This window comes from Rhinatrema bivittatum, chromosome 5 (genome assembly GCF_901001135.1).
Source record: "Rhinatrema bivittatum chromosome 5, aRhiBiv1.1, whole genome shotgun sequence".
NCBI classification, from domain to species: domain Eukaryota; kingdom Metazoa; phylum Chordata; class Amphibia; order Gymnophiona; family Rhinatrematidae; genus Rhinatrema; species Rhinatrema bivittatum.
Window position 1 is genome coordinate 335,081,504 of NC_042619.1, and position 23,681 is coordinate 335,105,184.

Below are 23,681 nucleotides of genomic sequence, written 5' to 3' on the forward strand. Positions count from 1 at the left end.
TTCATCACTTTCACCCACGCTCTTTAATGTCTACCTGTTACCACTATGTCAACTTCTTACAAATTAAACCTGAAACACTTCCTTTTCGCAGACGACGTACAGATCGTGATTCCCATAAAAGAAACAATCTCAAAAACAATGGAACACTGGGACAGTTGCTTATTAGAAATTAAACCCCTCCTCACCAGCCTAAACCTCGTACTTAACGCTTCAAAAACGGAATTTCTGCTCATATCACCGGAAAACAATAACACACTTCCAAAACCAACCGCACTCCTTCAATCTACCCATGTAAGAGATCTAGGAGCTATCTTAGACAATCGTCTCAACCTTAAAACATTCATTAACCAAACCACCAAAGATTGCTTCTACAAATTACACATTCTGAAAAGAATCAAACCACTTTTCCACACTATGGACTTTAGAACAATCTTGCAAGCAATAATTTTTTCAAAACTAGATTATTGCAACTCTTTACTATTAGGCCTCCCAGCTTCTTACATCAAACCCCTACAAATGGTTCAGAACTCCGCAGCCAGAGTCCTTTCAAATTCCAGGAAAATGGACCACATCTCCCCTATCCTCCAAAAACTTAATTGGCTACCAATCCACTATAGAATCATGTATAAATCCATCAACATCATATACAAGACCATCAACCAACTTACGCAACTAGATCTTCAAATACCATTTAAAAAATACACTTCTGCCAGACCTATTAGGGAATACTACAAAGAGTCACTCCAAATTCCAAATGCCAAAACCTATCAACATAAATCTTTGAGTCTCAGAGCCTTCTCTACAGCAGGTCCAGTTCTGTGGAACTCTATACCACCTGATCTAAGACAAGAGCCATGCGCTCTAACATTTAGGAAAAGACTAAAACTTGGCTTTTCAAAAAAGCATTTCCAAGCCTTGAATAAAATACACCATCAACACAAACTGCCATGTAACCTCTGGATCCAAATAAGAATCCACCTATCATAATCTTATCACTATTATGTTTTGAGTTTTATCATATCATCACCATACTCTACTGTGTCATATTGATTCTCTTGTTTATATTACCGCTCATATTTATGTACCGTCACATTCATGCAAATAGGCTTATTTACTTACTCTGCTGCACTATCACTTTAATTGTGTTAAATGTAAATATTGCATTGTTTAACCTCTCCCCTCTTCCAGTTCCAAGTTAATTTCCCTGTTATATTGTAACTTTCTCACACCTTTTAATTGATTCTCTGTATTTAAAGTTCAAATTTGTATTGGAAATATTTATTACGTTACGCTATACTTTGCACACATTGTTATTTGTAAACCGGGTTGATGTGATCCCTATCATGAAACTCGGTATAACAAAAATAATAAATAAATAAATTAAATAATCTAGTGGTTTTGTCCTGTGTTGTCTTTGCTTTCATTACATTTGCAGTTGTGGTGATATTCCAAACCACAAAAGCATCGTATGCTTTACATGTGAAATTATCCTGCGTCCGAGAGGAGGTGCTGTTCTTCCATTTGATAGTCCCCTGTCCGGAGGTTACTTCTACAGGCTGATGTAGGGTGTGCACCATACCAATGATGGCAAAGAGGTTGATCGCCATAAACGGGAGGTGCAAGCCAACCTGTAGTGAGAGAACACATCGTTAGTTATTCCCTTAGTTTACATCGGATACTGGGTACCTGTATCCAATGTTCATCTCCTTCTAGTAGTACAGTCAGTACTGCATCTTTGCAAACAGCTAAATTTTACCTTTCCTAGGTTCTTTATCAGGTGTGAAGATCCATATTTTAGCTCCTGGATGTAGTTTACTTGGATTGGAGGTGCTTCCAAAGGCATCTTGTCCTCAGGGAGTGGAATTGGGAATTCCCCATACCATTTGGTCTGTTACATAGGGAATAATAATCAATTGTACCATTTTGGTTTGGGCAGGAAGGTAAATTTCTTTATTCGTCAAGTTGTGATACAGTACATATATGGAACCACGGTAGTCAGAATCAGTGATTCCCCCCAATACAGTTATGCCTTGTTTTGCCCAACTAGATCGAATACACAGCCATCTGAAATGTTGCTTAGGGATGCTGCACCCAATCTGTAAATCATACAATAAAGATTCATGGGAGGTATCACTATAGCGGTGGGATTGGTTACATCATATCCCGCAGCTTCATAACTATTTTGGCGGGGCAATTCGACGTTTCCCGAAGCCGTGGCCCAGCAAATGATATTTCGGATCTGAGTAGAAGCAGGTTCCTGATTATATAACTTCTGGAAAGAAGTCTTTCCGTCCTTTTTTAAAGGTCTACTATTTAGCAGCTGTAGAGCTGTGGACAATACAGATTTCCACCCCTTCATGGTGGCAAATTTTGTAAGAGAGTGTAACATTTTTTTAATAACCCATTCATACGCTCAATAAGGCCGGCAGCTTGTGGATAATATGGAATGTGAAAGATCCATTCAATGTAGTTGTCTCTAGCATATTGCTGCACTAAGTTTACCAGTAAAGTGAGTCCCTCTATCGCTCTGAACTTGTTTTGGTATTCCATAATACCGACTCATTTCATTTAAAAGATTTAACATAGCTTTCTGATTAGCCTCTGGTGCAGGCACAGCCATCATGATTCCACTAAATGTATCTACTGCCATACATAAATATACATCTCCTCCACATTTTCGTAAAGGGCCTATAAAATCTATTTGCCAAATAGTGGCAGGACTTAAACCACGATGGATATGCCCCTGCTCAATAGCTTGTGGTGACCTTGGATGTGTCAACTGACAATATTCACATTTGTGTGAGTATGTTTTGAAAATCAGGGAGGGATCCTGGTATCCCTCTGGCTTGGGCCCACCTGTGAGTAGCTTCCGCCCCCAAGTGGCCACTTTTTTCGTGTGCCCATTTCCATAGCCCCTGCTCGTTTGTGGTCATGACACTGGCTCGGATTTTTGCGTGTTTATCTGCAATGGAATTGTACAGATTAGATAAACATCTTTCACATGTGCATCTACATGGAACACTGTAACATGCTTTTTGTGACACTCAGCCCAGATTTTTTGCCAAATGTCAGCACCCCATACCGGGCGGTTATGTATTTTCCATTGATCTTTATGCCATTTTGGCATCCACTGAGTCATTCCTTTCATGACTGCCCAACTGTTAATATAAATGTGGCAAACCGTTTCCCCTTTTTGTAAAGCCATCCATATGGCATAAAGTTCCGCAAACTGGCTAGATTTGCCTTTCCCTTCCTCCTGACTTACTTCGTTTGTATGGGGATTATACACTACAGCCTTCCATAATCGCTCGGTTCCCTTCATTCTAGCCGAACCGTCTGTAAACCAAGCATGTAACTGCTGTTCTTTGGGTAATTGGTCGAATGGTACCCCGGTAGTAACCGGAGAAGGAGGAATATCCAATGTTTCTATCTGTTCTTTTTCTTGATTAATAGGGATTTTCGCTACCTGTTCATGGAGCATGGAGTGCCCAGCCAAGCCTGATTTCGCCTTGTCCTGGATATACCATTTCCATTTTACAATGGAAGCTTCTTGCGCATACCCTATCCGGTGGGTATGTGGGATGCTGTGTACCTACTGCATAATTGGGATTAAAGGGCGCATAAGGATTTCATGGTTCTGAGTTAATTGGTCCGTGTCTAACAAAGCCCAGTAACATGCTAGTAACTGCTTCTCAAAGGCTGAATACTGCCATGCAGTATCAGGTAATTTCCTGCTCTAAAACCCTAACGGTACTCGTTTACCATCTTGTTTCTGTCACAGTCTACAGTCCGCATGACAAGATGTAAATGAAACTTGTAATTCTACTGGCCCCTCCCTGATAGGCCATAAGTCTAATGCTGTTTGGATAGCGACCTTAGCCTGATCAAAAGCATCTTGTTGTAATCGTCCCCATTCGAAATTTTTCCTTTTTTCGAGTGACTTTATACAATGGGAACAATATTTGCCCCAACTGTGGAATGTGCTGTCGCCAGAATCCAAATAGTCCTATAAACTTCTGGGCTTCTTTTTGATTCTGCGGCGGGGAAAACAATATCTTATCCTTTGCCTTTGGTAAGATTTCTCTTTTACCATTCGACCACTGTATCCCCAAAAATTTCACAGTGTTGCTAGGTCTTTGTATTTTATTCTTGTTAATTTTCCAACCTCTATTCTCCATATTTTCTACTACTTGTGCTAGAGCTATCGCTACTTGCTCTTCTGTATCCCCTTGTACTAATATATCATCAATGTAATGAGTTAATTGTATGTCTTTTGGACAATCATACCTTTCTAAATCTTCTGCCACCCTCCGGTGACATATGGTAGGGCTATGTAAGTATCCCTGAGGTAGTCTAGTGAAGGTATACTGTCGTCCTTCCCACGTGAAGGCAAATTGTTCTTGGTTTTCTTTACGGATAGGAATTGTGAAAAAAGCATTTGCTAAATCAATTATGGCGTACCATTTCCCTGAATGTTGCTGTATCTGCTCTACCAATGTTACAATATCAGGGACCGTGGCGTATTTTTGTTCAAAGCCCTGTAATCTACTGTCATTCTTCACGAACCATCTGATTTCTTCACTGGCCAGATGGGATTATTCCAACCGCTAGTGGTCGGAATTAGCACCCCCCGCTTCCTGTAAATCCTTAATTGTTTCTGTCATCTCTTTATGTCCTCCAGGTATCTGGTATTGCTTTTGGCATACCGGACCCCTTGTTTTAGGCAAAGCTATTTCTGGTCCCACAGTTCTACCCACTATTATTGTTCTGGATAGATATACTGGTCTATTGTTTTCAAATGCTACTTGCTTACATGGCGCCTTTCCAAACACCATTTGCCACATGTGTATTCAACTTAAGTCCCGGTAACAGATCCATTATATATTCCTTAATGGGTACAATTACTACCTTAGCTTGAGGAATTTTGTATCCTCCCACGACTAAAGAAATTATGGTTCGTTTTCCTATCACAGTTTTTTCCTCCGAGACCCGCCGCTAATTCTACCTTTTGTCCCCCATGTTTCTTGTGATTTCCAAATATTAAAGTGGCCTCCGCCCCCATATCTACTAAAGCCATCACCTGCTGGGCCCCCTTTCGCCATTGTGTTTCTACCCCAATATGGGGGCGATTATCCACGGTGACGGCAGCGATTTCGGGGGTATGGCCTTTTTCCTATTGTTCCCAGTATAAGTCCAGATACAGTCTGGTACTATTGGCTTCCTGAAGTGGGGCGCTTGGTTGTACGGACTCAGACTTGTTTATGAAGGGGTTTGTAGCATTTACCTCTTGCAACAATTGGTTCATCATTGTTAGTAACACTTTTCCCCAGTCTTCCTCCCTTTCCGCGTAAACTTTCTTTTGTTTACCCTTGCATTTTTGCAGATACAATTTATACATGTCTTTGGTTGGAATATCATCTATTTTCTCTTTAGCCACTCCGGCAGCTATCAATGCTGCAAACATATCTCTCCTTGACACCCATGCGTCCGTATCTCTGTTTCGGAGATCCCTGTATCCCTTTCGAATACCTTCTCTGTCACATACGTCGCCTTTAAATGTGAAAGTCTTATCATTGCACTCTTGTATCCCTAAATCTAGGACCTCTCTGATTGCCCAAATCAAATCTCCAGTTTTCTTCCCAGCCGTATTTAATAGCAAGGTCAACATAATGGACCTGTGTGCCGGGAGTACGGTACGCATAATCTCTGCCCGAGCCGTACTGGGCAGGAGTAGGTCCAGGAAATCTCCATGAAAGTTCCTCAGACACCATGTTTGCATGGTAATTTCTTTGATACGCTGTATGATATCATGCATATTATATAATGGTTTGTTACTGACGGGCCAATCTAATACAGTGCTATACCTTGTTTTAGTGGCAACAGCAACTACTCGAAACAAGTCCGTCATGTCCCCTTGCCAAACTACTGTCCTGATAGAAGAAAATTAGGTCTTGCCTTTGTTAATTTTCGTTCCTGTAGTACCACGGATCAGTCCAGACTCCTGGGTTTTGCCCCCCCCTCTAGCAGATGGAGACAGAAGTTTACAAACAAAACTCCGCCTTATCTAGGCTGGTGCCACCTACAGTCTGGCAGTATTACTTAATGTCAAAGCAGAATGAAGCCCCAATAAAACACCAAATTAACTATATACAGTAACCTGACAACAAGAACTGGCTGAACAACCCCTCAAATGGGAACAGAACCCGAGCCATCGATAACAGGATAGACAGGAAGGAGCTGAGAATGAAAGAAAAAAAACAATCATTATGGACTCTCCCTTGTCATAGCAGAATAAATGGGCGGGACTCTGGACTGATCCATGGTACTACAGGAACGAAAATTAACAAAGGTAAGACCTAATTTTCTTTTCCCTGTACGTACCCGGATCAGTCCAGACTCCTGGGATGTACCAGAGCTACCTCAAATGGGATGGGATCTGGAGAGTCCCGCTCTGATCACCCCTGTACCAAAATCCCCGCTGCCTGAAGCCTTAACAGCCAGGCGATAATGTCGGGCGAACGTAAGGATTTCCATGTCACCGCCCTACAAATCTCTTCTGGGGATATATGGTGGCATTCCGCCCAGGATGCAGCCTGGGAACGCATAGAATGTGCCTTGAGACCCACTGTGATAGTGGTAAAGGTAGATGACATTGTTCCGACACCGGAGCTCCAACTTGTCACGGCGGAACAACCATAATACTTTGGGGTCATCCCCATCTGCCCCATGGGAACCACTCCGGCCACCTGTTAGCTGATCCCCCGTCCCCCTCAATACCCCTCGGAGGCTGGGACGGTGGATCCTGGTCCATTTGTTGCTCATCTGGGTCATCTGAGTCCGAGGTGGTATCAGGATCCCCCGGGGGGTCCCCAGTCTGAAAGGCCGGGCCCTCCCAGGAGGATCCGACACCTGGATGGGCCTGGCCTGCTTAACAGACTCCGATGCCGGGCCTGGGTCCTGAGACCCCCGTGACCTCTTTCTGGCTAGCTGACTACATCACTAAAATAAACTCTGCGGAAAAAGAATCAGATGAGCCATCCCCCAGATCCCCCTCAGGGACCTCCGAATCACTTTCACAGTGTGGCCTCGTAGATTTGTCCCCCTCAGGGACCCTGCGTTGAGGAGATAAGCACGGTGGGGAGTCCTCCCCTCCCCGATCCAACGGGGGTGTAAGAATCACAGGCCCCGAGGAAAACAAAATGGCAGGCGTTCCCGCTGCCGGCACACCAGAGCCCAAGATGGTGCCCGTTCCCACGCTCCACGGGGACGGGCCTAATCCAGCCCCGGACTTACTACCTGGAGCTGCGGCATGCAACGGCTCTCTACCCCGCGCGCCCTCCGGGAGTGAAGACACCCCCTCACCTCCCGAGACACAGCTGGATCAGAGGCTGTCTCTGGAGAGGAGCCGCGCCGCCAGCGCGGCAAACCGAACGTCGCGGCCTGCCTTCCCACCCCTGTGAAAAAAAAAAACAGAGGGAGAGAAGGCAAAGGACAACGCGACCCCTCGGCGATTCCCAGCGCCCCCAACACGGCTGGAGCGCAACGAAAAGTAAAAACTGCGGTGCAAACCAGACACAATAAGAAGAAAATAAAACAATTTTTTTTTTTAAATACCATTACTGTTCACCGCTGACTCCGGGACCATCTGGGGGGAGTGAGCCGGGCTCCCCAGTGTCACCCCCAGGGAGAAGATAGACGCTGGCAAGGGCACTAAGCCCACACTTCAGCAGCCTCTAACACCAGGGGGGATGGTCCCCTCAGGACCTCACAACTCCCTGGGAGGCGAGTAACTGGACCTGCAGGCAAACTACTGCGGTCTCAGTCTCCTAACTAGCCGAACTATCTAAAGCTTCCTCCTTTTTTCTTTTCTTTTTTTTTTTTTTTTTTTTTTTTTTTACAACTAGGCCTCAGCACAGACTGTAGGTTTTGCACCCTCTCCACCTGCTAGGAGACAGAAGAATACTGCCAGACTGTAGGTGGCACCAGCCTAGATAAGGCGGAGTTTTGTTTGTAAACCTCTGTCTCCATCTGCTGGGGGGGGGGGCAAAACCCAAGAGTCTGGACTGATCCGGGTACGTACAGGGAACTGCCCTTACCTCGGGATTGGTAGAAATCATAGTGAATCTTTTAACATCTTTTTGATCAATCATCATATCTCCCGCCCCCGATTCATATAATCTCACTAGCCAGCGGTCAATAGGTTCTCCTGGTTTTTGCCCCATGCGATCCAATATCTCACTTACTACTTGTTGGGTGAAGTCCTCCATTACTTGTGAGGGACTGAAGAAACAGCAAGGAAGGCTGTCTAACAAAGCCGTGAGGGCGAACAAAACAGGATTAGCAGCCAAATGTCCAAAAAGTAGGTTTCTTTATTGCAAGGTAACACAAGTGTGTGAAAAGTGCCCAACTCTGGCCGAGTTTCGCCCTCTTACAGTGGGGCTACATCAGGGGCTACAACATACAAATAACACATCAATAAATAATAAAAATCATAAAAACATAATTAACAGACACAAATAAAATGGTAACATAAAAATGTGGTGTGACATACAGAATGACAAATTGTATGTAATCAAAACAGCAAAAATATGGCCTTTACCTCAACTCAAATCGTGTATTAATCAAAGAATCCAAGTCTTAAAAAAGACTGTACATTTGTAGTCTGTAATATAAAATGACAAATTTAAATACCTAAAAAATAGAGACTTGTTGAGCTGGCATGTTAAAAATTATACAGATAAATGTATATGGTAAATAATAAAAAATATAAAAAAAACTAATAATAAATAGTATGACAAAATGTCACACTGATTGAAACATGTGTGCCATTAAAACACAGGAATGTCTGCTAAATTAATTACAATGTTTACTCACTATTGGATTGGCTTGAGAAAACTTATGGCAGCGGTATCTCTGTTTTTTTCATATACTCATCAACACACAAGTAGTGAATATACCAGTATCTTTTGGAAAAAATATTAATGAACGAAGTTAAAAAATGTGACTTGGCTATATGATTTGAAAAAGCAATAACTTGTGGTATGCGAATGGTGGTCTAATTTTAAATCAACCGACTTTATATTATAAACTGCGATTTAAATTTTTAATATAGCTGTTCAACGTGGAAAAGAGCTCATTCTAAAAATACTGCTATATCGTGTGAAGATGCAATTAGCGATGAAAAACACAAACTGTGCTTAATTATTATAAAAAGTGTGCTAGAACTGTATACGTGACACTGAAGGATAAAAAACGGCGTATGCATTTATTTTTGCACAAGTGGAAAAAAACACCTTCTCTTTGTATCAGATATACTTAAAGGAAACAAAAGGTGGCTACTGATAGTTGTAAATCAATGAAATAAAAATTGCATAATAAAATTCGTGAAGTAATAGTGAACATAGAATTTAAAAAATATATATGTACACATTGGTGAAATTCCATTAACTTACGCTTTAAACTGGTGACAGCAAACATAAACAGCAACATGGCTTTCCTTTGTTCACTCTAAACAATTGAATACAAACGCTGTCATTTTTTAAAACGTAAAACCGCGCCAAAACACTTGTCAATCAAAAAGAGGGGGCGTGGTTTGGAAATGCCCATATGTGCTGAATCACTTTTCCTGTGACTACAGAAATAAACGGGTGACTACATTCAAGTGTCATGCGCACGTCTTGAATGTGCTGGTATTATTTAGAAAAAGACATAAAAATATTCAATCAGCTGTCTTTATATTATAAAGTGCAGTATATTACAGACTACAAATGTACAGTCTTTTTTAAGACTTGGATTCTTTGATCAATACACGATTTGAGTTGAGGTAAAGGCCATATTTTTGCTGTTTTGATTACATACAATTTGTCGTATTCTGTATGTCACACCACATTTTTATGTTACCATTTTATTTGTCTTAATTATATTTTTATGATTTTTATTATTTATTGATGTGTGTTATTTGTATGTTGTAGCCCCACTGTGTAAGAGGGCGAAACTCGGCCAGAGTTGAGCACTTTTCACACACATCGTGTTACCTTGCAATAAAGAAACCTTACTTTTTGGGACATTTGGCTGCTAATCCTGTTTTGTTCGCCCTCCATTACTTGTGTACCCTCCTGTTCTATAGTTCTACCATCGCTGGTCTGCTTTAATTTACGCCTGACTATGGGACAGGTTTGCTCTACGGGGGGAGGGGGTATTACTGCCTCCTCCTCACTGTCCGTAGAGTCCCATATGTCCCCATCCCATATCTCTGGATCCCAGTCATCTTTCATAATACATGCTCGTATTTAGATAGACTTACTCTCCTCTTCGTTTTCTATCTAGTTTGTGTGTGCTACCCGCACAGCGACTCGTTCGGCCACCGTCTGATTAATGTTCTGCCTTCTGTTTAACGTCTCTAAGTGACACCTAAGCATAACATTATCTTTTGAGGAGGTTGTCTATATCTCGCTCTAGTTCAACTAATTTCTCTTGCAAACACCTTTTTTGTTCATGACATTTCTATATCCTGTTAATACTACCCCATCCCTCTCACTTCCCCACTGTCCCCAATTCTTTTCCTTTTATTACGGGGACATGTGGAGTTGATTTACAATATCTAAAGGTTCTCCTACCTATATCCCAAGCCTCGCGAGCCCTGTATTCGTAGCCCATTCCCTGGACCAACCATTTTATACGGGGTTTTTCCCCATCCGGGAATTTTTAGATCCACCGGGCTGGTGGTTCGACTGTCTCTCTTCCGTTTTTCCTTTTAAATAGAGACATCTGTTCAGTGACGCCAAATGTTGGGAATGAGAGAGTAAGGTACTTTGACACAATATCTGTGACATCATTTATTAATGTGACGACATGGTAATCTACGTTATTTACAGAAAGTATTTACATACCACCATGATTGCATATGCCATCCAGCAACCTTCGTGTCATCAGCCTTGTATCGAGGAGTCAATCAAGGTCGCAAAGGGCGAGAAGGGGGTGGTTTTCAGTGTCAGCACTCTATACCTCTATAGAGGCAATATCTCCTACTCCCGCCGGCCACTGGAAAGTCCTGCTCTTTTATACCGTGCCGTAAACAAGTGTGTGTGCGAGAGAAAAATGATTGATCACTATCCCCCCATGTTATGTGTCAACAGTTGCTACTGCCTACTCGGACTCATCCTGTCCCTGGCATGTAGGCGGTTGATCAGACCGCCGTATTCCTGACAGGGAGCCAGAAAGCTGAGCTGCACAACCTGTTTAACAAGAACATGTTTATCCTACAGTATGTAAAACTGCTCCCCCCCCCCCCCAAAACCTACTCCACACCCCCCAAACCTCACCCCATGTTAAGTGCCCCCTCTTATAGTGATATAAATAGTAAACTTACATATTAGTCTCTACAGAGTCTCTCTCATTCTCATATGTGAAGCTATAAATGACCTGTTTGTAAGTTAAATTTTTAAGGTGCTGTAACCTGCTTTGAGCGAATCTAATATTCACAAAGGGGGGAAATAAATCCAAGTAATACATAAATAAATTTATAATGGTCAATTGTTGACTGAGTTTTACTGTGTTTTTATGACTATGGATCAAGCTATATATGCTAAGTTTTACTATATTTTTATGACTGATGTATTTTTTAAATTTTTATGTATTGTTCTATAGATCTGTATGTGAATTATAAATGTATTTTAGTTTTATGTGGTGTTCCACATCTGGAGCTCTTTTGTGGGTAGGTGTGTTATAAATTGTTAAATAAATATGACATCCCAGATTGTAAACTGTGCCATTATGTTTTTTGATTTATTTCTGTCTCTTTTTCAGATATAATGGTTTCGAAACAGCCCCAGAAGGATGCAAATCAGTTCTGGATTCAGAGAAGTGTGTTTACAAATTCTACAGGATAAATGACCCAGGCATAGCTTGTAATCCATGAATATCAGACTACTTTCCTCTGCCACAAAATAATGAATATACTTAGAAGTTTATCTTATTTTCCTATTTGGTCTCTGGAGCCTCTTTGTCTCTGTCCTTGGATGCCTATTGAAATTCCAGAGCAGCATATAATAAAAGCATTTTACTCTAAGCCAAAAACAGCTACATCCAATCTTACAGTCCATTTTCACAACATACATTTGAGCAAAAGCCATCATAAACTGATTACAAAAGAGAATAAACAATAACAGTGCCCCCTTCTGTCCTGAAGGAAAATCATATATATTAGTAAATAAAAAAAGTAAAACTGTTCAATTAGAACTCGTCTGCTAATTTCTTTTCCTAAAGTCCTGACAGACCAGCCATCACCAGCGGGATTTGCCACTCATATGAACAGATTGAAGCAGAGTGCTAGATTCCCTACATAGACTGGTGCAACAGGTCTATCCTCAGTACATTTCTGCCAAAACCTCACCTTCCCAATGGCTATTTTCCTCTTGTTTTTACTTTTTTCTTCTCTCCCCTATTTCTTTTTTTTTTTATTGCTTAGTCTCTCACAAAATGTTAGGTTAGAGGTGGGGCAATGCTCTCTTGCCTTCCCAACTTAACAATGGTTCCCCCCCCCCCCCCCCCCCCCCCCCCCCCAGTTTTTTTGGTTAAAAAAAACAAAACAACTTTCCGTCCCCAGACGCAAAAGCTTGGTCTACATTCCCTTGTTGCTTCCTTGAAGGCCTGACCTTCTGTTTCCTTTTTCTGGTGGATTCCCGCAAGCTCTGTTTCTGATTCTCCTGCCTCCTACTTCCTCCTTCGCAGTATCCAGATGGGGAACTGGTCTGTCAGGACAGAAAATTAGCAGATGAGCTCTAATTGAACCTTCCTCTACGTCCTGCCAAACCTGCGGTCGGTCATCGCCTCTGTGAGACAAGGGGAGTTTCTCGCGTCTCTGGATCTCACAGAAGCGTATCTGCATTTCGGAATCCACGCAGAGCACCAACAGAAGAAAATAGGATAAAGCATAAACGTTGGCAAGTTAAATGTAACACAGACAGGCTAAAAGAGAATTTGAAAAGAAGTTGGCTGTAGAGGCAAAAACTCACAGTAAAAACTTTTTAAAATATATCCGAAGCAGAAAGCCTGTGAGGGAGTCAGTTGGACCGTTAGATGATCGAGGGGTTAAAGGGGCACTTAGAGAAGATAAGGCCATCGCAGAAAGATTAAATGATTTCTTTGCTTCGGTGTTTACTGAAGAGGATGTTGGGGATGTACCGGTAATGGAGAAGGTTTTCATGGGTAATGATTCAGATGGACTAAATCAAATCACGGTGAACCTAGAAGATGTGGTAGACCTGATTGACAAACTGAAGAGTAGTAAATCACCTGGACCAGATGGTATCCACCCCAGAGTTCTGAAGGAACTAAAAAATGAAATTTCAGACCTATTAATAAAAATTTGTAACCTATCATTAAAATCATCCATTGTACCTGAAGACTGGAGGATAGTAAATGTAACCCCCATATTTAAAAAGGACTCCAGGGGCGATTGGGGAAATTACAGACCGGTTAGCCTGACTTCAGTGCCAGGAAAAATAGTGGAAAGTGTTCTAACCATCAAAATCACAGAACATATAGAAAGACATGGTTTAATGGAACAAAGTCGGCATGGCTTTACCGAGGGCAAGTCTTGCCTCACAAATCTGCTTCACTTTTTTGAAGGAGTTAATAAACATGTGGATAAAGGTGAACCAGTAGATGTAGTACACTTGGATTTTCAGAAGGCGTTTGACAAAGTTCCTCATGAGAGGCTTCTAGGAAAAGTAAAAAGTCATGGGATAAGTGGCGATGTCCTTTTGTGGACTGCAAACTGGCTAAAAGACAGGAAACAGAGAGTAGGATTAAATGGACAATTTTCTCCAGTGGAAGGGAGTGGCAGTGGAGTGCTTCGGGGATCTGTACTGGGACCCTTACTTTTCAATATATTTATAAATGATCTGGAAAGAAATACGACTAGTGAGAATCAAAATTTGCAGATGACACAAAATTGTTCAGAGTAGTAGTTAAATCACAAGCAGATTGTGATAAATTGCAGGAAGGACCTTGTGAGACTGGAAAATTGGGCATCCAAATGGCAGATGCAATTTAATGTGGATAAGTGCAAGGTGATGCATATAGGGAAAAATAACCCATGCATAATACACAATGTTGGGTTCCATATTAGGTGCTACAACCCAAGAAAGAGATCTAGGCATCATAGTGGATAACACATTGAAATAGTCTGTTCAGTGTGCTGCGGCAGTCAAAAAAGCAAACAGAATGTTGGGAATTATTAGAAAGGGAATGGTGAATAAAACGGAAAATGTCATAATGCCTCTGTTTCGCTCCATGGTGAGACCGCACCTGGTCGCCGCATCTCAAAAAAGATATAATTCTAACTATAGCATGGGTTATTTTTCCCTGTATGCATCACCTTGCACTTATCCACATTAAATTTCATCTGCCATTTTGATGCCCAATTTTCCAGTCTCACAAGGTCTTCCTGCAATTGATCACGATCTACTTGTGATTTAACTACTCTGAACAATTTTGTGTCATCTGCAATTTGATTTATCTCACTGTCGTCGTATTTCTTTCCAGATCATTTATAAATATATTGAAAAGTAAGGGTCCCCAATACAGAATCTTAGCATTTCATCATTGTCTGTCCATCTTGTCCAGGTGGACGGTAGTATATCTCCTATCATTATACTCTTACCCAACACACATGGGATTTTGTACCCATATAGATTTCTACTGAGCATTTTGGTCTCTTGTATGCCTTTATCCTGTTGGACTCTATACCCTCCCGGACATAAAGTGCCATCTCCCCACACCAAGTTGATCCTCCATATCATTGCGATATAATTTGCACCCCGATTATAGCACTGTCCCATTGGTTATCCTCCTTCCACCAAGTCTCTGTGATGCCAATTATATCAATCTCATCATTTGTTGCTATACACTCTAACTATCCCATCTTATTTCTTAGACTTCTGGCATTGGCATTCAGACATTTCAAAGTGTGTTTTTTGTTTGTATTAACAACCTGCTTTTCAGTTGTTAGGATAATTCGGAAATCATTAGCTTCGGTGATTTTTTACATATAGGCACATGGACTATGTTTGCTTTTAATGGAACTTCTCTGTTGGGATGCCCTAACTCTCCTGTTTCATTAGTATCCTTCAAGGATACATTTCTCCGAACCATGCACTGCTGAGTGACTGTCGGCTTTCCCCCTTGTTCTAGTTTAAAATTTGTTCTATCTCCTTTTTGAAAGTTAGAGCAGCTTGGCTCCACTCTGGTTAAGGTGGAGCCCATCCTTTCGGAAAAGTCTCCCCTTTCCCCAAAAGGTTCCCCAGTTCCTAAGAAAGCTGAATCTCTCTTCCCTGCACCATCGTCTCATCCACGCATTGAAACTCTGGAGCTCTGCCTCCCTCTGGGAACCTGCACGTGGAACAGGAAGCATTTCAGAGAATGCCACCCTAGAGGTTCTGGATTTCAGCTTCCTACCTAAAATCCTAAATTTGGCTTCCAGAACCTCTCTACCACATTTTCCTATGTCGTTGGTGCCCACTTGTACCATGACAGCCGGCTCCTCCCAATCACTGTCTATAATCCTATCTAGGTGATGCGTGAGGTCTGCCACCTTCGCACCAGGCAGGCAAGTTACCAGGTGGTCCTCACGTCCACCAGCCACCCTGCTATCTACATTTCTAATAATCGAATCACCACTATGATAACCGGCCCTTAACCCTTCCCTCTGGGCAGTAGCCCTGGGAGACTTGGACCTTAGTACAAGAGGACAATACATGCACCTGGAGAGCAGGTCCTTGCTATAGGAACACTTCCTGCTACACCAGGGTGATGTTCTCCTACTGGGAGACCTTTCTGATCCAAGGTGGATGAAGGCGGTTTTCCACTCATCGCCTGGTCGTATCCTTGTAGGCCCCCTGGAGATCCAATTTGGAGAAGATTTGAGCTCCTTGCAGATGGTCTAGGAGTTCTAGAATCAGCGGTAATGGGTACCTATCACGTTTTGGTTATGGCATTCAGACCGCGATAGTCGATACAAGGCCTGAGATCCATCTTTCTTAGCCACAAAAAAGAAGCCGGCACTGGCCGGGAACTTGGAGGGTTGGATGAAGCCTCGATCCAGGTTTTCTTGTATGTAGCTAGACATAGCCTTGGTCTCCGGGAGGGACAAAGGATATACGCGCCCCCTCGGGGGCGTGGTACCTGGCATCAGGTCAATGGAGCAATCAAAGGGTCGGTGTTCCGGAAGAAGTTCAGCTTTTTCTTTGGAAAATATGTCCAAGTAGTAGGTTCAGGTATAGCAAGATGTGTGGTAAGAAGCGGAACCCCGATCAAGAGACAGCGGCTAGGCAGGAGCTTAAACAAGAGGTGCTCCAGGATGGAATTTGAAGAGTTTCCCAGTTGATCACCGGAAAATGCTTTTGACGACAGGGTAGGCCCAAAACAAACTGGATGAATTGATCTTTCTAGAATAAGGAACAAAATTTTCTTCCGTATGGAGGAGCCCCGTGCGGAGAGTCAATGGCTTGGTGCTGGTGGAAATGCTTCCCGGAAGAAGGGTCCCTGGATGGACGGAAACTCGGAGTAGTGGCGGGTGAAGTGGGTGTGAATGCCTAACTTGCAACTGCTGGACCAGTCATGGAGAATAAAGTTCCCTCCGGCTCTGGAGTTCAGCAAGGCCAGGGTAAGCGATCATGAAACCACCAGGCATATTCAGGGTCACCGGTACGGTGGCATTGAGGTAGCGATATTCGCTTCTCCCTAAGGGTCAGCTCCCCGATGAGACCTAGGCACTGGTGTTCCGGCCGTTCACCACATTGAGCCAAGAAATGTTCTTTTGTTGCCGCAACTACAAACAAATGCCAAGGAACGTCACCAACGTCTCTCCTCCTGGGAGAGAGGAACCACGTCCAGCTGCATGGGTTCTGGTGCTTGGTTGCTGGAGGGTTTCGGAGGAGACGCCATCGGGCATGGAGAAGTAGGAGCCACATTAGTCAATCTCCAAGTAGGTCTCCCCTAGTGGCTACGTAGCTGCAGCCGACTGTCGATCCTACCTGCCAGGTCTATCATGGAATCCAAATCATCAGGAAGCTCTCTTGTCGCTAGTTCATCCCAGAGACGAGGAGACAGACATTCCAAGAAAATCCCGTGGAGGCTGTCCTCCTTCTAGTCTAGCTCAGTGGCCAGGGTGCGGAATTCGACTGCATACTCGGCAAGTGAGTACCCTGACGTAAGCTTAGCAGTTCCATAGCTGCCGTGGACTTGCGAGCAGGTTCATCGAAAATTTGTCTAAAAGTAGCCACAAATTGTTCCAGGTCCCCCCACAATGGCGAAGCCCAGACAAGAGCCCAGCCTTCCCACAGGGAGATGATGTAGCTGGTCTTGGCTAAGTCAGACAGAAACTGCGACGGTAAAACAAACAAAGCATTGGTTGAGAAAACCACAGCACTGTTTAGCATCCCCTGAATACTGGGACGGGGGTGGTAGCTGTGTGGTTGTCACCGGTTCAAGGCTAGGCATCTGAGCATGCACCGGCTGTGGTGATGGAGGCGTGGCGTCCATTCGGGTTGCCAGTCTTTCCACAGTGGCCTTCAGGACATCCAGACGTTGTTGTTGTTGTAGTCGCTGGGCGATGCCAGGAATGGAGGCCAGCAAGGTCCACCGGGTCCATGGCCTTGCAAACTGTTGAACGTGGATCCTTGAGCTGGCTGTAACAGATGGTGATGCACTGTGGGAAGGCCCATAGCGGAGGTTGCAACCGGTAGGCGGCCCGAGGCAGGAAACCAGAAGGATCTTCACCACTGGAAGCCCGAGATCCCCCCCAGGAGGAGCTCCTGAGGATCTGAGCCGCTTGGACTTACAAAGGTTTCCTGCGGGGAGCAGCTGGAGAACATAAGAACATGCCATACTGGGTCAGACCAAGGGTCCATCAAGCCCAGCATCCTGTTTCCAACAGTGGCCAATCCAGCCCATAAGAACCTGGCAAGCACCCAAAAACTAAGTCTATTCCGTGTTACCGTTGCTAGTAATAGCGATGGTTATTATCTAAGTCAACTTAATTAATAGCAGGTAATGGACTTCTCGTCCAAGAACTTATCCAATCCTTTTTTAAACACAGCTATACTAACTGCACTAACCACATCCTTTGGCAACAAATTCCAGAGTTTAATTGTGTGTTGAGTGAAAAAGAACTTTCTCCAATTAGTTTTAAATGTGCCACATGCTAACTTCATGGAGTGCCCCCTAGTCCTTCTATTATCCGAAAGAGTAAAAAAAACGATTCACATCTACCAGTTCTAGACCTTTCATGATTTTAAACAATTCTATCATATCCCCCCTCAGCCGTCTCTTCTCCAAGCTGAAAAGGCCTAACCTCTTTAGTCTTTCCTCATAGGGGAGCTGTTCCATTCCCTTTATCATTTTGGTCGCCCTTCTCTGTACCTTCTCCATCGTAATTATATCTTTTTTGAGATGTGCTGACCAGAATTGTACATAATATTCAAGGTGCGGTCTCACCATGGAGCAATACAGAGGCATTATGACATTTTCCGTTTTATTCGCCATTCCCTTTCTAATAATTCCCAACATTGTTTGCTTTTTTGACTGCCGCAGCACACTGAACTGTTGATTTCAATGTGTTATCTACTATGACACCTAGATCTCTTTCTCTGGTAGTAGTAGTACCTAATATGGAACCTAACATTGTGTAACTATAGCATGGGTTATTTTTCCCTATATGCATCACCTTGCACTTGTTCACATTAAATTTCATCTGCCATTTAGATGCCCAATTTTCCAGCCTCACAAGGTCTTCCTGCAATTTATCACAATCTGTTTGTGATTTAATTACTCTGAACAATTTTGTATCATCTGCAAATTTGATTACCTCACTCGTATTTCTTTCCAGATCATTTATAAATATATTGAAAAGTAAGGGTCCCAGTACAGATCCCTGAGGCACTTCACTGCCCACTCCCTTCCACTGAGAAAATTGTCCATTTAATCCTACTCTCTGTTTCCTGTCTTTTAGCCAGTTTGTAATCCACGAAAGGACATTGCCACCTATCCCATGACTTTTTACTTTTCCTAGAAGCCTCTCATGAGGAACTTTGTCAAATGCCTTCTGAAAATCCAAGTACACTACATCTACTGCTTCACCTTTATCCACATGTTTATTAACTCCTTCAAAAACGTGAAGCAGATTTGTGAGGCAAGACTTGCCTTGGGTAAAGCCATGCTGACTTTGTTCCATTAAACCATGTCTTTCTATATGTTCTGTGATTTTGATGTTTAGAACACTTTCCACCATTTTTCCTGGCACTGAAGTCAGGCTAATCAGTCTGTAACTTCCCGGATCTGCCCTGGAGCCCTTTTTAAATATGGGGGTTACATTAGCTATCCCTCCAGTCTTCAGGTACAATGGATGATTTTAATGATATGTTACAAATTTTTACTAATAGGTCTGAAATTTCATTTTTTAGTTACTTCAGAACTCTGGGGTGGATACCATCTGGTCCAGGTGATTTACTACTCTTCAGTTTATCAATCAGGTCTACCACATCTTCTAGGTTCACCATGATTTGGTTCAGTCCATCTGAATCATTACCCATGAAAACCTTCTCCAGTACGGGTACCTCCCCAACATCCTCTTCAGTAAACACTGAAGAAAAGAAATCATTTAATCTTTCCGCAATGGCCTTATCATCTCTAAGTGCCCCTTTAACCCCTCGATCATCTAACGGTCCAACTGACTCCCTCACAAGCTTTCTGTTTCGGATATACTTAAAGTTTCTACTGTGAGTTTTTGCCTCTATGGCCAACTTCTTTTCAAATTCTCTCTTAGCTTGTCTTATCAGTATCTTACATTTAACTTGCCAACATTTATGCATTTTCCTATTTTCCTCTGTTGGATCCTTCTTCCAATTTTTGAATGAAGATTTTTTGGCTAAAATAGCTTCTTTCACCTCCCCTTTTAACCATGCCGGTAATCGTTTTGCCTGTTTTCCACCTTTCTTAATGTGTGGAATACATTGTGCTTCTAGTATGGTATTTTTTTAACCATGACCACGCCTCTTGCACACTTTTTACTTTTGTAGCTGCTCCTTTCAGTTTTTTTTTCTAACAATTTTTCTCATTTTATCAAAGTTTCCCTTTTGAAAGTTTAGCACGAGAGCCATGGATTTGCTCACTGTCCCCCTTTCAGTCGTTAATTCAAATTTGATCATATTATGATCACTATTGCCAAGCGGCCCCACCACCGTTACCTCTCTCACCAAATCCTGTGCTCCACTGAGAATTAGATCTAAAATTGTTCCCTCTCTCGTCGGTTCCTGAACCAATTGCTCCATAAAGCTATCATTTATTCCATCCAGGAACTTTATCTCTGTAGCGTGTCCCGATGATACATTTACCCAGTCAATATTGGGGTAATTTGAAGTCTCCCATTATTACCGCACTACCAATTTGGGTAGCTTCCCTAATTTCTCTTGGCATTTCACTGTCAGTCTCACCATCTTGACCAGGTGGACGGTAGTATACTCCTATCACTATAGTCTTCCCCGACACACAAGGGATTTCTACCCATAACGATTCAATTGTGCATTTAGTCTCATGCAGGATGTTTATCCTGTTGGACTCTATGCCATCCTGGACATAAAGCGCCACACTGCCTCCCGGGTGCTCCTCTCTGTCATTGTGATATAATTTGTACCCAGTTGTAGCACTGTCCCATTGGTTGTCCTCCTTCCACCATGTCTCAGATGTCAATTAAGTCTATGTCATCATTCACTGCTATACATTCTAATTCTCCCAGCTTACTTCTTAGACTTCTGGCATTAGAATACAAACATTTCAAAGTTTGTTTTTTGTTTGTATTTTCATTCTGCTTTTTAATTGATAGGGATAAGTTAGAATTTTTTAGCTCAGGTGAGTTTTTAGTTACAGGCACTTGGACTACTTTTCTTATTATTGGAACCTCACTGTCGGGATGCCCTAATTCTAATGCATCATTAGTATCCTTTGAAGATACCTCTCTCCGAACCATGAACTGCTGAGCGACTGTCTGCTTTCCCCTTAGAGCAGCTTTTAAACTAGAACAATCTCCTTTTTAAAGGTTAGCGCCAGCAGTTTGGTTCCACCCTGGTTAAGGTGGAGCCCATCCCTTCAGAAGGGACTCCCCCTTCCCCAAAAGGTTCCCCAGTTCCTAACAAAACTGAATCCCTCTTCCTTGCACCATCGTCTCATCCACGCATTGAGACTCCGGAGCTCTGCCTGCCTTTGGTGACTTGCGCGTGGAACAGGGAGCATTTCAGAGAATGCTACCCTGGAGGTTCTGGATTTAAGTTTTCTACTTAAGAGCCTAAATTTGGCTTCCAGAACCTCCCTCCCACATTTTCCTATGTCGTTGGTGCCCACATGTACCACGACAGCCGGCTCCTCCCCAGCACTGTCTAAAATGCTATCTAGGTGACGCATGAGGTCCGCCACCTTCGCACCAGGTAGGCATGTTACCAGGCGATCCTCACGCCCACCAGCCACCCAGCTGTCTACATTCCTAATAATCAAATCACCTACTATGACGGCCGACCTAACCCTTCCCTCCTGGGCAGTAGGCCTTGGGAAGATATCCTCGGTACGAAAAGATAGTGTATTACCTGGAGAGCAGGTCCTTGCTACAGGATCCTTTCCTGCTACAGCAGGTTGATGCTCTCCAGTCATTAGACCTTCTTCCTCCAAGGCAGCACCAGGGCTGCCAGTCTGAAGTTGGGACTTGGCTACTATGTCCCTGAAGGTCTCATCTATATACCTTTCTGTGTGCCTCAACTCCTCCAGGTCTGCCACTCTAGCCTCCAGAGATCGGACTCATTCTCTGAGAGCCAGGAGGTCTTTGCATCGCATGCACATGTACAACTTCTCATCGGTGAGTAAAAAATCATACATGTGATACTCTATGCAAAAGACTGGGAAGCCCCCCTGTTGTTGCTGGACTGCTGCCTTCATCTTAATTTGTATCAGTTCCTAGTTAAGTTTTAGGTTGCTATGGGAGTAGGAATGTGTCTAATTAACGTCCTTTAAATGTATTAGTGAATTCGCTATATGTCTGGTAGTGGCCTACAGGGGTCTGATCAAACTCTCAAAGTTTTTGTTGTTGTTTTTTTTGTTTGTGAAAGTTTTATTTTTATTTATTTAAAAACTTTTCTATACCGTCGCTAAGTTATATACCATCGCAACGGTTTACAAATAGGCACATAGACTAAGGTAAGTAAATGTAGGATATCTTACATTCTAACAGGTGCCAATAAAGTTTGGTTACAATTTCATAAATAAAATAATTATTTGAGTAATGTTGGTCAAGTCCAGGTATATTATTGAGTTACTATCGCTTTGAAATATTACTTCTTAAAAGTAGGATTGATTAAATTCATTCTCATCTGCATTACCTTGTACTTTCATTCTCTACCCTCCACCCTCTTTAGTGAAGGCTTTTTTAAAGAGCCAGATTTTTCTTAAAAGTTTTGAGATTATTCTGTAATCTGAGTTCGGGGGGCATCGTGTTCCATAGTATGGGCCCAGCCAATGATAAAGCCCTTTCTCTCACTTGGGTTAATTTTGCTAACTTTACTGAAGGGATTGTTAGTAGTGATTTGTTTGCTGAGCGGAGGTTTCTTTGTGGAACGTGTACTCGTAAGGCTGTGTTTAGCCAGTCTGCTTCTTTATCATATATTAGTTTGTGTATGGTGCATAAGGCTTTGTATTTTTTTTTTTTTTTAATAATTTAATCTTTATTCAATTTTTATAATTCGTGACATATTACAGTCATTTACAGAATACGAATGTCTAAGTAGTGAAAACTACAATCAAACATTAGGAAGTATGAACAAGAAGAAATCACAAAACCTTTACACATTCACTTAGACATTCTAAATACTATGAAATCGAAGGAATCAACTTATTAATTTGAGCAAATATCAAAGCAATAATTATTCATATATATGCTGAAACATTATACCCCATTTCCAATACTATACGAATACTTTTATTCAGGACCCATTTCCCCCAACAAATTCTTAGCCTCCAAAAATGTTTTTAAATCCAGTGGTTCATAATAGATGTAATTTACGTTGTTTAATTTTACCATACATTTACTAGGGTAACGGATCGTCATCTGAGCACCCACTTTGTCTGCTGATTGTTTTAAAGCAAGAAACTCTTTTCTCCTACTCTGAGTAATTCTAGTTACATCTGGAAAATCCATATTAACTGGTTGTAATATTTAACTGATCTATTCCTCAAAAACAATTTAAGCACTAGATCCCTATCAGAGGGAAAGATAAACTTAACAAGTACTGTTCCTCTCTTTTGAACAATTTCTTCATTTGATGTTTCTAACAATTCTGTAAGATTTAATAATCCTTGTTGTTGATCTTGTTGATCCTTTTGTTCTTTCCCTCCTCTTTCAGGTAGGAAATAAATTTTTGCTAATGGTGGGAAAGATTCTTTCGGTATTTTTAATACCGTACCAAAGTATTGTTTAAATTGCTCCTGGACTGAAATTCCTACAACCTGAGGAAAATTGATCACTCTTAGATTTAGATATCTCAGTTCATTTTCAATCTTTTCCATTTTTTTTCTGCTGAGTGAGCTCTCCTTGAATTAAACCTGTTTGTATTTTCTCCATTTGTAAGATCTTCTGATCAATA

General features: G+C 42.2%; 1 protein-coding gene and 1 long non-coding RNA gene across 5 annotated transcripts in view; one reads left to right on the forward strand and one right to left on the reverse strand.

Moving 5' to 3' along the window:
- The window catches only part of LOC115092943 (small serum protein 2-like), a 142,142-nt gene extending 129,751 nt beyond the window's left edge, over nucleotides 1–12,391 (forward strand). For 3 of the 4 annotated variants that reach the window (XR_003857122.1, XR_003857123.1, XM_029604439.1), the window contains one exon: nucleotides 11,806–12,391. Coding sequence is in view for 1 of the 4 variants with exons in the window: in XM_029604439.1 (XP_029460299.1) it covers nucleotides 11,806–11,917 (112 nt within the window). In the remaining 3 variants the exon portion in view is untranslated. The remainder of the gene's footprint in view (nucleotides 1–11,805) is intronic. The other variant, XR_003857121.1, reaches the window with a different exon arrangement.
- Nucleotides 1,271–7,797, reverse strand: LOC115092944. The gene is made up of 3 exons (XR_003857124.1): nucleotides 2,857–7,797; nucleotides 1,757–1,888; nucleotides 1,271–1,628 (listed from the first exon to the last, which is right to left on the reverse strand). It is a non-coding gene; the product is annotated as an uncharacterized LOC115092944 (long non-coding RNA).
- Nucleotides 12,392–23,681: the final 11,290 nt, after the last annotated feature.